The sequence below is a fragment of the Mastigoproctus giganteus genome, chromosome 4 (assembly GCF_048544385.1).
Source record: "Mastigoproctus giganteus isolate SK-2022 chromosome 4, ASM4854438v1, whole genome shotgun sequence".
Lineage (NCBI taxonomy): Eukaryota > Metazoa > Arthropoda > Arachnida > Uropygi > Thelyphonidae > Mastigoproctus > Mastigoproctus giganteus.
The window spans coordinates 115767999-115783161 of NC_143578.1; the positions used below are offsets into that span (position 1 = coordinate 115767999).

At 33.9% G+C, this 15163-nt stretch overlaps 1 protein-coding gene across 3 annotated transcripts in view; it reads left to right on the forward strand.

Annotated features, from left to right (window-relative positions):
* Window positions 1–15163, forward strand: part of LOC150087009 (leucine-rich repeat-containing protein 40-like) — a 500077-nt gene that overhangs the window by 266655 nt on the left and 218259 nt on the right. For all 3 annotated transcript variants that reach the window (XM_090372899.1, XM_090372898.1, XM_090372896.1), the window contains exon 8: window positions 10711–10883. In XM_090372899.1, the coding sequence (XP_090229025.1) occupies window positions 10711–10883 (173 nt within the window). The remainder of the gene's footprint in view (window positions 1–10710; window positions 10884–15163) is intronic.

Genomic DNA, 15163 nt, shown 5'->3' on the forward strand with positions numbered 1-15163 from the left:
GAATACTCTGACTAAATTAAACCAGACGAAACAACAAGTTCTCTTTTGTTGGATCCCTGGTCACGCTGGAATTTCTTGAAATGAACAGGCCGATCTAGCTGCCAAAACTGCTACCGATCCTATAGACCAATCCTTCACTACACCTGCATCTGACTACAAGTACATTATAAAGAAACGATGCCTTGAACAATGGCAACATATCTGGAAGAACCAAGGCAACAATAAGCTACTTAGCATAAAAAAAAAGATCATGGAGATCTAGTATACATTAGAACTGAAATGAAGAAGTCGTATTAGCCCGATTACAGATAGGCCACATGCACCTGACACATCTTCATTTGCTTGCGGCCACTGACCCATCACTGTGTATTAACTGCAACACAGCTCACTGTCCAACATGTACTCATTGATTGTCCCAAATACAATAGTGACTGGCAAGCTATGTTTACCACTTTTTCCAGGACGAACATTCCTTACAGTATTGCTGACCTCCTGGCAGATATGCCACACGTTGCCAAAATTTTTTCATTCCTTAAACGGATACAACTGTAAATGCAGTATGAACTTCAACAAAATTTATATACATAAACTATGTATTTAACATCACCATAATTAGGCGCATTATGTCCTTGCACCGTAAAGCCCTTAAACAAACAAAAACACCAACAAACAGCATCTGTATTATGGCAGCCAATACTATGTTGCCATTTTTGAATAAAGTCCCTCTGTACCCTTTTGTTTCCGTTGTTGTGTCGGTGTTGTTTCCTTCATTTCTGTACCTCACGAGGTTCCTTTGGTATGCTTTTCTCGTATCCAGGCCACTTCTATGAGAAGCTACAGGTGAAAGCCTGACTGGTCCTTAAGTTTTGCACACCAGTGTAATAAGTTTTTCTGTCTTCTAAACACAGCACTTACAAAGTCATTAAAATACTTGAACAATCTTTTCTCTGTGAACAATACCCAGAGAGCCTCTTTTAAGTCCACATCAGAAGGCATCTCCAAGACATAAATTGACATAATTTCCACATTCCAACATAATATGTTGAGATGTTTCCTCCTGCATTGACAAGTTCCATGCTTTTTTAAACCTAGTGGGAACAATCTATATGCCAAGCTGTGTCCTGTTATTAGGAATGTTGCATTTAAGCCGAACTGCAGCCAAGGCTTCTTTTTATTTACTAATCCAACTGACTGGAAAAATTAGAGTTTTGCCATAAAGCCATCAGTTCTTGCAATATTCGTGCTTTCTCAGTTTTAAGATCTGATTACACATAAACTTTATTTTCATCAAGGCAAGATGACACTCCAGAATAGTCTTTCTTATTTTTTTTTTTGATATAATATAATGAACCACTCAGCAGTATAACATACTCAACAGGCATTTTCCCAGATATTATCTGTAGAGCCTCTGAGAAGAAAGTGCTGCACGCACTCGTCCACCCAATAAGGCAAATCTCTGTGCCTTTAAAGTATATTTTTGCAGTACCACCTTATTTATTCTATGTACCCAAGCTCCTGAGGCATATATCATGATGGGGACAAATAGACATTCATACAATAGGTTTACGGCCCGGCCTTTTATATCCCAATCAGACCTTATAATCCTCTGGAGCTTGGCATACAATGTTCAAATTTTATTCTTAAGATATTTAGCATGCTCAGTAAAGAACAGCCTTTCTTCAACTTGTATTCCTAAATATTTTGTGAATTTGACATACTGAACTGCCACCCCCTGACAGTCAGTGCTCTTTTCGTGCTTAACTTACCTTTCAATAGCATTTGCACAGTCTTTTCATGTGAAATCTGCAACTTATTTATTCTTGACCATCTTTACAATTCTGTTAATACATTTTCAGCCCTGTTCTCTAATTGGGAACAAGAATTCCCAGTAATCAGAATTGCTAAATCATTGGCATAGGCTATATATCTTGTTCCTTCTGTGTCCTTGTTTAAGAATTCATCTAAGACAATATTCCAAACGAAGGGACCTATCACCGAGCTTTGAGGACATCCACATAATACACTTCTTGTAATTTCAGTATATAGTGTCTTAACTATAATTTTTCAATCACTAAAATAGTCTCTAAACACAATATAAGGTACCAGAACATTCAGTTATTCTTATTCTTGCTATAATACTTTCCCACCAGAGTCTTTCGAAAGCACCCTCGAAATCAACATAGACTGCTAGTACATCTCAAATCACTCTCCTTTACAGTCCGGACTAATCTATGTACTGCATCCTCAACACTTAATCCATTTTTAAAGCTATATTGGCTTTCTGAGGACATAGATTTTTCATTATATTTAATTATTTAATCGTTGAGTGATTTAAGAAAAATTAATGTGTTACATTTTCCATATCTTGTTATCTGTAAAAGGAAGTTTCTATTTTCAGGCTGTATATATAAAAAAAGCAAAGCAAATTCCCAACACTCTTACGTGCAACAAATCTATATCACAGATTTATTTTTTAGATTTTTTTAAAATTAAAAAAAATATGACTTGCAGCAGAACTTCTATTGTCCATCACCCTATTTACTGTCAGTCTCTGTTAACCGTCATTTAACCCCACTACGCCATAATGCATTGTGATATTGGCACCACGTGTCACTCTGTCTTTCTATACAACTCCCTGTATACAGTTGTACTTTAACCTCTTCTTTCATATTTTAATAATTTTTATTTAGTAAGCCCATCAAAATGACAGGGAAATGTAAATGAGTAGTGTTGGGATTATCACAAAAAATTGAAATAATCAATAGTCTAAGAAAAGGTGAAAGTGCTACAAGTATAGCATCAGTTTATGGAATAGGAAGAATAACAGTAAATAATATAAAGCTTGATGCAGACAAAATTGAAAATCACATATCAAATGGAAACCACTGATGGTAATGTTAAAAGTCGTAAAACAATGAAGCTTGCTAAAAATGAACAAGTGGATACTGCAATGTTTCAAGGTTTGTTCAAAAATGTAGCCAAGGAATTCCATTGTCAGGACCCATAATAATTGAAAAAGCCATTGACATCAATAAAAAACTAAGCAGAGATCCTTCATTCAAGGCTAGCATCGGATGGTTGGACAAATTTGTTTTGCCATGATATTCAACAGTTGTCGATCCAGGGTGAGAAGCTAAGTGCAGATAGGGCAGCAATTTCTGTTTATTGTGAAAAACTACAGAAGGAAATAGCTGATCGAAGTTTGGTTAAAGACCAAATATATAGTTGCGATGAGACTGGCATTAATTGGAAGGCACTACCTCAAAAGACACTGGACTCAATGACTGAACATGTGGCACCGGGATAAAAGATAGCATCACTATAATGGTATGTGCTAATGCCAGCAGTAGTCATAAATAAATTGCCTTTGGTTGTTAGAGGAAAACCAAAAAAAGGCCTAGATCATTTAAAAATATTAATTTAAATGCTGTACCAGTTAAATATTTCTCACAAAACAATGCATGGATAAGTCAAGATATATTTCATGATTGGTTTCATAAAATATTTGTACCATGTGTAAGATCACATTTGGCATCAAAACATTTACCACAATATGCAATGCTATGGATGGACAATGTGCCTACTCATTCCATACACGTATGTGATTTCAAAAGCGATGATGGCAAAATATCATGCCACTTTCTGCGACTAAACACGGCATCTCTCATTCAACTGATGGACCAAGCCTTGATCGAGAGTATGAAATGTTGTTATCCAAAATGTCCATTCAAAAACTTGTTTCAGCAGAAAATAAATTAGATTTGATAGAGTTTTGGAAAAACTACACTATAAAATATGCAATTTTCAATGTCGCTGATGCCTGGAACATCATTCCAGGCAAAAAATGAAACAATACAAAAGAAGCTGGAATAAGTTGTGGCCAGAAATATATTCAACTGATACAGAAACCATTCCAAAAGAAACTGAAATTTTGCAGTATGTTCGAATGTTCCTGGTTTTAAAAATATTTCGATGGAGGAAGTAAATGATTGGCTGAATATGGACAAAAATAGATGTTAGATGATGAAATTGTGCAAAGAGTGATGACAATCTTGGATGATTCTGAAACTGAAGAAGAAAAAGCTGCTGCTGATGGAACAACAAACATAATTAGCCACTGTAAAGCTGCAACTATGAGGGTGGCTCAATAAAGAATCACCCTCACCTACTTCCACATATTGCAGTCATGATATTTTGTGTGTAGTATCATACATATCTCTGTACTAAAGGTGTAAAATTTCAACCCTGTGTCTTAATTTGTTTTTCTCTTACAGAGCTGAACATGTGACAAAGTAGCATCATGGACAAAGTTGAAGCCAGAGCTGTAATCCGGTATCTGTTCTTGAAGGGGAAATCTCCTAAAGAAATCCACGAGGAGATGACTGCTGTATATAAGGATAAAGCCCCATCCTATGGTATTGTGAAGCACTGGCATAGACAGTTTAGGTGTGGTCGGACATTGGTAGAATCTGAGCCCATTCCAGGTCGTCCCCATTCAGCCATTGATGACAGCATGATCAGGAAAGTAGAGTCGTTAATCATGGAAGATTGCCGGATATATGTGCGTGAATTATCCCAGGAGGTGAAGATTAGTGTGACCAACTCCATTTACGGAAATTGAGTGCAAGATGGATTCCCCGATTATTGACTGGTATCCAGAAGGCTGATCGACAACAAAAATCACAAGTTGTTAGCCCTCTGCAAAAAAAAAATGAGGAAGACTTTTCTCTCATCTAATCATTCAAGATGAAAGTTGGATAGACCATTTCGACCCTGAAAGTAAAAAGCAGTCCATGGAATGGTGACATCATGATTCCCCACCCCCCAAAGAAGGCAAGGCTCCAGCATCAGCAGGAAAGGCCTTGCTGATAGTGCTTTGGGATGAGAAAGCGTAATAATGACTGATTACCTGCCAAAAGGTAGAACAATTACAGGTGCCTATTATGCCAACGTACTCACAAAATTACAGGAGAAAATCAAAATGTGTAGGCGTGACATGCTGTCCAAAGGTGTGAGAATGCTTCAAGACAATGTCCCAGTTCACACTTCTGAAATTGCAACAACACAAGCGGCTACTTGTGGATATGAAATACTGCCCCATCCAGCCTACTCACCCAATCTGGCACCATCGGACTTCTTCTTGTTTCCTACCCTCAAATCATTTCTTCGGGGGGACCCACTTCTCTGTCGATGAGATGCTCATTTCTGCAACAGAGTCATGGTTCAAAGACCAACCTCACCACTTCTACAAAAACGGTATCCATAGCCTCATCCACGTATGGGAAAAATGTGTAAATCTGCACTGTGGCTATGTAGAGAAGGACTAAAACCTGTGCCAAGAATCAACAGGCTAGCACCTCTCCAGCTAGGTCAGGGCGATTCTTTATTGAACCACCCTCGTATGTTGTCAAAGTGCATTGAGTGGTTTGAGGTACAAGAAGAAGGAAATGCTACGCAAGTGTTACTTTTGTGGAAAATTCATAACATTTACCTCCCAAAAGGCTTGAGGGGTAATGAAACAAAAGAAATTGACTGACTTTTTTAGAAAAGAAATTTAATTATGTAATATTCTTTTCCTTTAAATTTCTTTAATCACATTAGAGCAAGTTTGTATGTATGAATATTGTTTTCTTTTAAATTTTTTTATGACGTTACTTATAACAATGACTAAATATTAAAAATAGGTCTGTATGTAAATATCTGTGCTATGATTTTTTGATGACTCGGTAAAAATAAATAATAATTAAAGTTTAATTATTCATTAGGTTATGTATTACATAATAAAATAAACAAGTTAGATGACCTGGTCTATTGTATGTATAATGGTTTTAATGTACATGTTCTATTATCCATCTATTTGATTATCTCTCATGGTCTCGGTCCTGTACCCTGGCAGATGTTCTACTCTACTTTGTTTTTTAATACTTTAAAAGAGTAAATACTTTTAAAAACAAAAGTAAATACTTTACTTTTGTTTTTAAAAATAATACCTTACTTTTGCTTTTAAATGCTCACCTCAGAAAATTTACAACCTGAAAAGAGTCACTGCTTTTCAATATTAAGGTGAATAAATAAATATAATGATACACCTAAAATTGTTAATATTCAAAAATTTTATTAAGTACAATACACAATAACAGTTACTGAACAAAACTTAACATTTAGTGAGATGATTGAGGCTGGATATTTTTAGATAATCGTTCAAAATTTGGTTGAAAATTTGTGATGCCAATTCTGAATATAGAATGAAAATACTCCTCTGTTATTCTGTTTCTTTTTAACTATTTATTTGATTTCATGTGTGAAAAAATTTGCTCACAAACATATGCTGACCTGAACAAAGGTAGCATTTTCATGGTATTTTCTTTTATTAGCAGAAAACCTTCAGTGGCAGAGCCTTGTTTGAACCATTTTTTTTGAACCATGTTTTGGCTTGAAGATCAGTAATTTCAAGTTGGGATTGTAGTTTTCAGCCATAGAAGTGAATGGATTCTCAAATAAGCTTATGTCTTTTTCATGAAATCTTATATCAGCAAATCAACTTTCAAGCTTGTCAAAAAGTAATTGTAACAATGAGAGCCAATGATTATTTGGAAATACATGTTTCTCTTTTAGCTAGGTATTCATTCATTCAGAGTGAACTAAATTGTCTTTGCTCAATTTGGGATTTAAACAACTTATTCTGAAATGATTTGATGTTACCAAATAAATCAGGGACCAATTTCCCTTTCCTTTGTAGTTTTAAAATAAGATAATTTAAAGGACCAGAAATGTCTGTATGAATTGCAAGATCAAACAGCCATTCCATATTTGATAGTTGTTTTATTGGTTTCCCTTCTTATGTCATAAAAATATTAATTTCATGATGCAGTTTAAAGAAACAAAATAACACTTTGCCACAACTAAGCCATCTCACTGCACTATGTAAAATTAGATCTTTGTATTCAGCTTCAATGAAACAAAAATGTGATCTTGTAAAATTTACTGTTAAAATAACACATTCACATGTTGGAGAGCCAATACTTTCCCACAGAGAGCTTCTTGACGTACACTGTAGTGAATTCCAGTTGGAGGTTCAGCTCCGATATCTACAATTTTCTTGATTATTCTATCCATAAGCCCAATGTTTTTACCATTCATATTTTTTGTGCTGTCAGTTGTGACTCCTACTTTACACCCAGTTAAGATTAAATATTAAAAACCTACCAGATTTTTAATATTTAATCCTAACTTTTCAATAGATTGGCAAAAATTTTCAAAAATATTTTCACCTATAGTTGTGCTGTTCATATTCAGTTTAACTGTTGCATACTCTGTAAATTAGCTAAATCTTCTGGTACAAAATTGTCATTACATCAATGTATGAAGATAAGGAGTTGGGCTATGTCATTTATGTCATCCAGTGTCACATTAAAATATTTAAAAGTTGTTCGAACAAATTCTTTCCAATATTTCATTTCATTTGTTTTATGTTTTCCAAAAGTTGTTTGAACAAATTCTTTCCAATATTTCATTTCATTTGTTTTATGTTTTCCAAAAATATAAAATATTTTTTTCAAAAATAAAAATACTTTATTTGTTTTGTTTTCTAAAAGTTGTTCAAACAAGTTCTTTCCAATATCTTCTACTCTTCACATAATTGTTTGTTGAGACAAAATAATGTCTTGTATCATTGTTTGTTTCTCTGGACAAATTTCTTCCATAACTTTTAACAATGTTTAACAAATTCACCATCACTAAATGGTTTACTTTCAAAAATCAAATATGCAACTTGATAACTGGCACTTACAGCAGATAAATTTCTTGACTGATATGTTTTCAGTGTGTTTTGTTGTTTCCTTAATTTGTTTTGCAACTTTGAACACTTTTCTTTTCACAACACTTCTTTATATTGATCATAAGATTTATGCTTGGAACCATAGTGTCGTTTTAAATTATATTCTTTAAAAACTGACACAGTCTCCTTATACACTAAACACACTGCTTTTTCACCATACTCATTGAAGAAATAGTCTTCAGTTCACCTTTGATTGCCGACCGGGCTAGCCGAGTGGGTAAAGTACCTGCCCGGCAACCCAAAGGTCGCGGGTTCGATTCCCGCCTCGGGCTTGGATCAAAGTACTGCAAAAACCTTGGGAGGTGCAATATGGCCACAGAAGCCGATGCGCCAACAACTACCAAATCAAAAAAAAATCAACCACCTTTGATTAAAAACACGACACTCCAAATCGACTTTCCTCTCTCGGAACATTTTTAAGGACGATTTTTTAATTCAGTACAGTGAACAAATTATATCAGAATAGTAGAATTTCACAATATGAAAAGATTGATACAATTCACTGTATTTAACATACATATGACTGCATTGGACTACATATATACGTTTCATACAGTTCAGCTTGATGCTTGCATGCCTGTTGACACAGTGGCAGACTATCTAAAATGCTGTTTTAGTTTACTTTCTGCATTGGCTGTAGGTTGGACACTACTGGTCTACTCTATGGGAAGAATCCTGTTATATTTTAAGCCTAGCTGTGACAAAGCTGTTTTTAGCAAAGCTTATAATTTTGTTAGAGATGCCCACCCCCATGTATGAATTAGGATTGTTCATAATTGTATTTTAAATGAGATTAAACAGAATTCATATTCTTAAATTGTAAAGAATTTGTGTTCAGATTTCTGTTTCTGCTGTATTGAAAAACAAGAGATAGTGTGATCATGTCATAAGCAAATTTCTGGTTATCACCCTAATTAAATTTTAAAATAAAAAACAGAAAAATCAGTTAAAAACTTAATTTAAAACCTCTTTGTAAATGAAAGAGTTTTAATTAAAATTAATTTGATAAACTTTCCCTTATATGAAATAAAATTGTATGAATATTTTTGTTTATTTAGGTTATATAAACAAAAATTAATATTTTTGTTTATTTTGCCCCATTTTCACATGGCAAAATACCATTAGAGTAATCAGCTTATCTTTGAATTTTAATTATCATAGTTTAGTTATTTCCTTCTAATGATATCTTTGTATATTAATTGCAACTGTACGTCATTATAAAAGAATACAGAATGATGTTCCTACTATCTGCAACATTTTTAAATTTATTTAAAAATTTTATAAATATTTATATACAGGGTCATTATAAAGTCCTTGCACAGTTTTAAATTTTCATAACTTCTGTTCTTTACATAATAAAAATCAATCTGTAAAACAGTTAGAAATATAATTTAGTGACATTTAGTACGTACTAAGAGTGATTCATTTATTTGATTGTAGTTTAGCAAAAATTTTATTATTATTCTTTTTTTTTACAGAATTAGGCTTGACGAGATGGCTTCAACAGAAGAGAAAGTAAATTGTGTGCTGTGGTTGGCCAAGTCTGTAACTGTAGTACAACAAAGATGTACTACACAGGAATTCCATAACTAACTGGATGAAAAAGTTTAAAGGAACAGGTTCCGTCAATGATAAACCCCAATCTGGACGAGTTGTTAATAGTGAAATTTATTTGGAAATGCTGAAGAATTACTTTATTTCTGAACTAACATGTTTAAAACTTATAGCTGATACAGTGTTTCAGCAAGATGGTGCACCTTGTCACCTTGCTCTCAGTGTTAGGCAGTTTCTGAATGAAAATTTTCCTAATAGATGGATTGGAAGAAGTGAACTGATCTCTTGGAGATCACATTCACCAGGTTTGAGCCCATTGGATATTTTTCTATGGGGATATGTTAAGACTATTGTTTATTATACCTTGCTCTTTAGATGATCTTTGGACTAGGATAACTAATGTTATTCAGGGTATTACTGAAAATCAACTGCAAAACGTATTTGTAGAACATCAGAATCGTATCTCAGTTTGGAAACGTAATGACGGTGAACATGTTGAGAATTAACAATCCCAAGAATAAATGTATGTGCCGCCTCCGTAACCAGGTGGGCAGGAGCAGCAGTGCGTAGTACACACTTCTTGATTAGACCGGGGTTCAAGCCTGTGACCACCAAATACAGAGGATGCAGAAAGGTCAGGGAGTGACCACCGCATATCCCCGGAGCAATATGGCCTTAGTTGCTAATGCTCCTAAAAAAAAAAAAAAATCAAATAACCAAAAAATAAATAAATGTATGTAAAACTGTTATAAATTCTTTCCCTTACCCTTTTTACAGGTTGAATTTATCATGTTTAGAATGGAAGTTATGAAAATTTAAAACTGCATAAGGACTTTATAACAACTCTGTATATTTATTTCAAAAAATCAGTATTAAAAATTTACTTTATTAGCAGTTGTAAACAATGCAGCCATCAAACCTAGCATAATTATTTTTCACCATGCATTATGCCTTATTTAAACTCACTTTTTTTTTTTTTTTTTTGAAGTTGTATAATACTATTTCTGAATTGCATTATTTTATTGCCAGCTGCGTGGTCAAAATCCTTTGTGAAAAAAGACTGCTTTCCATACAAAAGTGTTCACATGAATGCAATCCAGTTATAAAAAATGTGCCTATAAAGTATTTCTTCCATAGGTATTTTTTTAAAAATATTTGCACTTTAAGTCACTTGTTTTGATATAAGAATAAATTAAGGTAATTGTATTTATGGTAGTCTTTGAGGTAAACCATCATGTGACAAAATGAAACACTAATACTAGTAATAATGAACTTTGATTAATAAATAAATAAATTCATTCATACACATTTTTTTATAGGAATTGCATGCTGGGAACAACAATATAGTAGAAATTTCTTCTGAATTGATTGAATCATTATCACCTCTCAAACTACTAGATCTTAGAGACAACAAGATCAGCTCCATTCCAGATAACATAATATGGATACAAGGTCTTGAAAGGCTTGAATTTAGCAATAATAATTTGTCCACGTAAGTGCTTTATATTGTTTAAATAGTATTAATATTAGCCATATAGTGCTAGAAAGCCACAGGCTTTGGCTGCACTAGCCAAACAAATAAAAATAAATAAATAATAAAAAAGAAAATAAACTACCTGTTTGACTCCTTTCCTCATGTAGGTACCCACATCTGACCTTTGAATTTTCCTCAGCTGCCCACAGAAGTAACTTATTCCAATGATTAACACTTACTGGCTAAAAGTAAACCTCCTACAATCCACTCTTAACCTCCTTCCCCCATAATTTGAATTTATAGCCCCTAGTACTGGAATTATTTATAACAGTAAAAATTTCATCATTTATTTTCAACTATTGGCCTCAATCAAGTCTCTTCTAAGGTGCCTGGTTACCATACTCTGTAGAGTCTTTATATGTGTGCATCCTTTTATAGATCTTTCTATACCATGGGTTGCCCATCTTTGGAACCCTTTCAAGAAGCTTGATGTCTTTTTTTAGGAATGATCTGCTTGGATATGATATGCCAAGTGTGGTCCTAAAATTGTTTTTATATTGCAGAATTATGACCTCCTTATCTCTACAAACAAATGTTCAATAGATCATTGATAGGACACCATGGGCCCTTCTTGGCATATAGACTGCATTGAGAACGTCATGTCTCTTTCTTCCTCTACTGTTTTTAATTCAAGTATTTTGCATTTTACTCAGGGAATCCCTGAGTAAAATGCAAAATACTTGAATTAAATGCAATTCCTGAGTAAAATGCAATTCCCTGATTAATTTTGTCTCAGGAAATCCCTGAATAAAAATTATTATACCTATAGCTTACGTGTTAGCATGATCAGTAAGTTGTAGATATAATAATTCAATAATAATTGTCAATGCCCTTTTGAGTAGAGAATGATACTTTTCTATGGATCTGTTTATTTTGGCCAACTTATTAGCCTACTCTTTTTGTGTGGTTCCCACTCCCTCAAATGATATCAATTTTAATGCAAGTCAGTTCTTTTTTCTTAATTTCTACTTGATTTTTTTTTTTTTTTTTTTTTATCTTAACCCAGTAGGCCTGAAAGCCTTATCACAAATTTCTGCTATACAAGGTGCTAATGAGGTATGGTATGTTCTAGAGTATTTTCTTTTCCTATTTAAAACTAAAAAAGACTTTTTAGCCAACCTTTCTTTAAAAAAAAAAAAAAACAGATAGTTAAGCCTGTTTTCTTTCTTTCTTGAAATTAATCTTATCTTTCTTTCCTTTTCATAAATTTTAAAAACTCATAAGGCAAACATAACAAATTTCTGTTAAATAACTGGCTTAAGCCAAAATGGGATTTAATTTTTCTAAAGATAGGCTCGGTAGATTTAATTTAAATAAAGGTTGTAAATTGATTTTATTTAATGTTATTTACAAATGAAAATTTATTGGCAATGTTGAATAGTAAAGCTACTAAAACCATAAACCAAAGCAATATGAATAAAAATACATCCTATGACACAATTTTATACAATACTTTGAAAAAAACATTGTCTTATTGAGTGACAACACGTGTATAATAATTACAAAATTATTATACACATGTTGGTTTCTTGATCTCTTTTATAGACTCTTTATGATCTCTTTTATAATCCCAATATGCATAAAAATTGTTATTTTTAAAACTAAAAATAAAGAACAAAATTTACCTCTTTAATGTGAAACCTGTGCTTTTTTTTTTGCTGCACAAATACTGAATTCTGGGTTGAACTTGAGATAAACACAAACTGATTCCATCTTAAACTGTGAAATGAGGCAATTTCTGTCCTTTTTCTTGATGCTTGTTAAACAAGAGAAAAGCTTGCTCACATATGTAAGAAGTTGAAAACGGCATCAAAATGTTTATTGCATTCCTATGAATGGCAGGATACTCTTCTTTCAAAGAAATCTAGAACTTGTCTAGGGGCAGATCAGTAAATCTCATCTTGACTATATGATCAGACTGCAGTTCACAAAGTTCTTCCTCTTCTCTCAGTCAAGTTCTTGCCCTTGTGGGTAGCACAGTTGGTAGGATTGCTGTCCTCCCCGCACAGGTTGAAAAAGACCTGAGTTCGAATCCTGTCTATGACGAGAGGAATTTTTATGGTTCTTTTTTACGAAATAGCTGAATTAGTTGGTCTCAGGTGAGGGTAGCATGGTTTTTTTTCTCCTGGAAAGTTGGGTTTTTCGTCCTGCAAACAGAAAATCAACCTCAGAAAACACACAATTTACAGACCATATATATGTAGCAACATGGCCTTAGTGACCAATGCTCCTAAAAACCCAATAACAACAACAAAAAGTCGTCTCAGGCTGATCAGAAGATTGAGAAAGGGTCCCTCACCCAGTCATACACTTCTGTTGAAAGGGAGGGAAAATACTGTTCAATTTTGTTCTGCAGTTCTTGCAAGTGGTTTTCAATAAGATTTCAGACTTGCTGATATTCTTTCTCACTCTCAAGCCCAAGCAGCAGTGGAAACATTAACATTTCAAGATTTCCTTTTGCAGCATGATTTTTCCCAAGATTCAGTTTCCTTTAAAATCCAAGAATCTTGTCACTTGAAGTCAAAACATTTTCTCCAGGACCTTGCAGACTTGTTCAACTTGTTCATTTGATGAAAAATGTCTGCTAAGTAGGCTAGCTCCTGCAGCCATTCTTCATCTTCAAAGCACTCAGCAAAATCTGTCCTATTTTATTGAAAGTACAGGAACTCCATGACTTACATAATATTTGACTTTTTTTACGGAAATTCAACTTTACGTAAGTTTTTGCTGGCCGGTGTAAACTTAAAAAAATTGTGAAAACGTATTTTGATTCCATAGGAATAAATGGAAATATCGTAATGTGAACCCAATAACACGTTTTTTTTTTTTTTTTTCTCTCTTTTAATTCGTTCCAAGTCCTTGGAATTTGAAAATTTCACTATATTACTAAGCTATTTATCTCTTGAAAAGGTCACATTTATAATGGAAATTGCACTACCCTTTCATTGTTATCATATGTTTCCATTATAAGAATCAATTTTGAACGCCTTTGTGATATTTTTCTAAAACACATTTCTGGAGGTCATGACCAAAAAACAATAAAACAATTTCACTTTCCGGTTTATTGGGCTTTTCTGTTACTGCAAGCAATTATAACCAGGTAGCAAACTCGATCTTATTGCATTTGCAATAATCTTGATAACTGCAGCTGTGTGGGTTTTTACGCTGTTATGGTGAAATATGTTCCCTTCGCTGAAATTTTCAATCATATAAAAAACAAATTCCTATGCGACCAACAAAAAGTGCAAGTGGTGGCAGTGCCAGGAAACGAAAAAAAAAAAATTGATTTAGAAATGAAGATGAAAATGATTAAGAAGTACAAAGCAGGACAACGTTTGTCATCTATTGCAAGGGAATTAGGTCTCACTGCTTCAATAGAGGATACTATTTTAAAAGACAGTGCACATATAAAAGAACATGTCAAAGGATCAACGCACTTAAGATCAACAGTGATCACAAAACAGCATTCAGGTGCTAGATGGAACAGCTGTTAATAATATGGATGGAAAATCAGATTCAGAAGTGAGTGCCCCTGAGTCTAATGACCATTCAAGCAAAAGCAACAAGTATTTATGAAGATATTAAGGATAAGTATGGTGAACCCCAACCCAAGTTCGTGGCAAGCAACAGGTGGTTTAATAGGTTCAAGCATCGTGCTGGTTTCCACGATGTTAAAGTATGCAGTGAGGTCGCCAGTGCCGATTCTGCAGCTGCAGAGAAATTTTGTGATATGTTGGAAAAAATTATTGATGAAGGTGGCTATTCAATGCAGCAAATTTTTAATGTTGTCAAGACTGTGCTGTATTGGAAAAAAAATGCAGGATTGAACATACATTGCCAAAGAGGAAAAGGTTATGTCAGGTTTTAAGGCGTCAAAAGCTAGGGCCACGCTCTTCTTGGGGCTAAATTATAGAATAAAATCACTGCTTGTGTACCATTCTGGAAATCCTCGTGCATTTAAGGGCATCAATAAAGCCACCCTTTCCATGCATTTCAGATCGAAACAGAGAAAACAGCATGGATAACAATATCTCTCTTCGAGGATTCGTTTAAATGCTCCTTCATTCCCGAGGTTGAAAAATATTGTAAAGACAGTGACGTCCCTTTGAAGATTTTGCTTCTATTAGATAATGCTCCTGGACCTCCTACACATCCAACCTATGAATGAGGGTGTTATTTCGAATTTAAAAGCAAACTATTTATGCACAACATTTGCTCAGGCATTGTCTGCAGTAGAC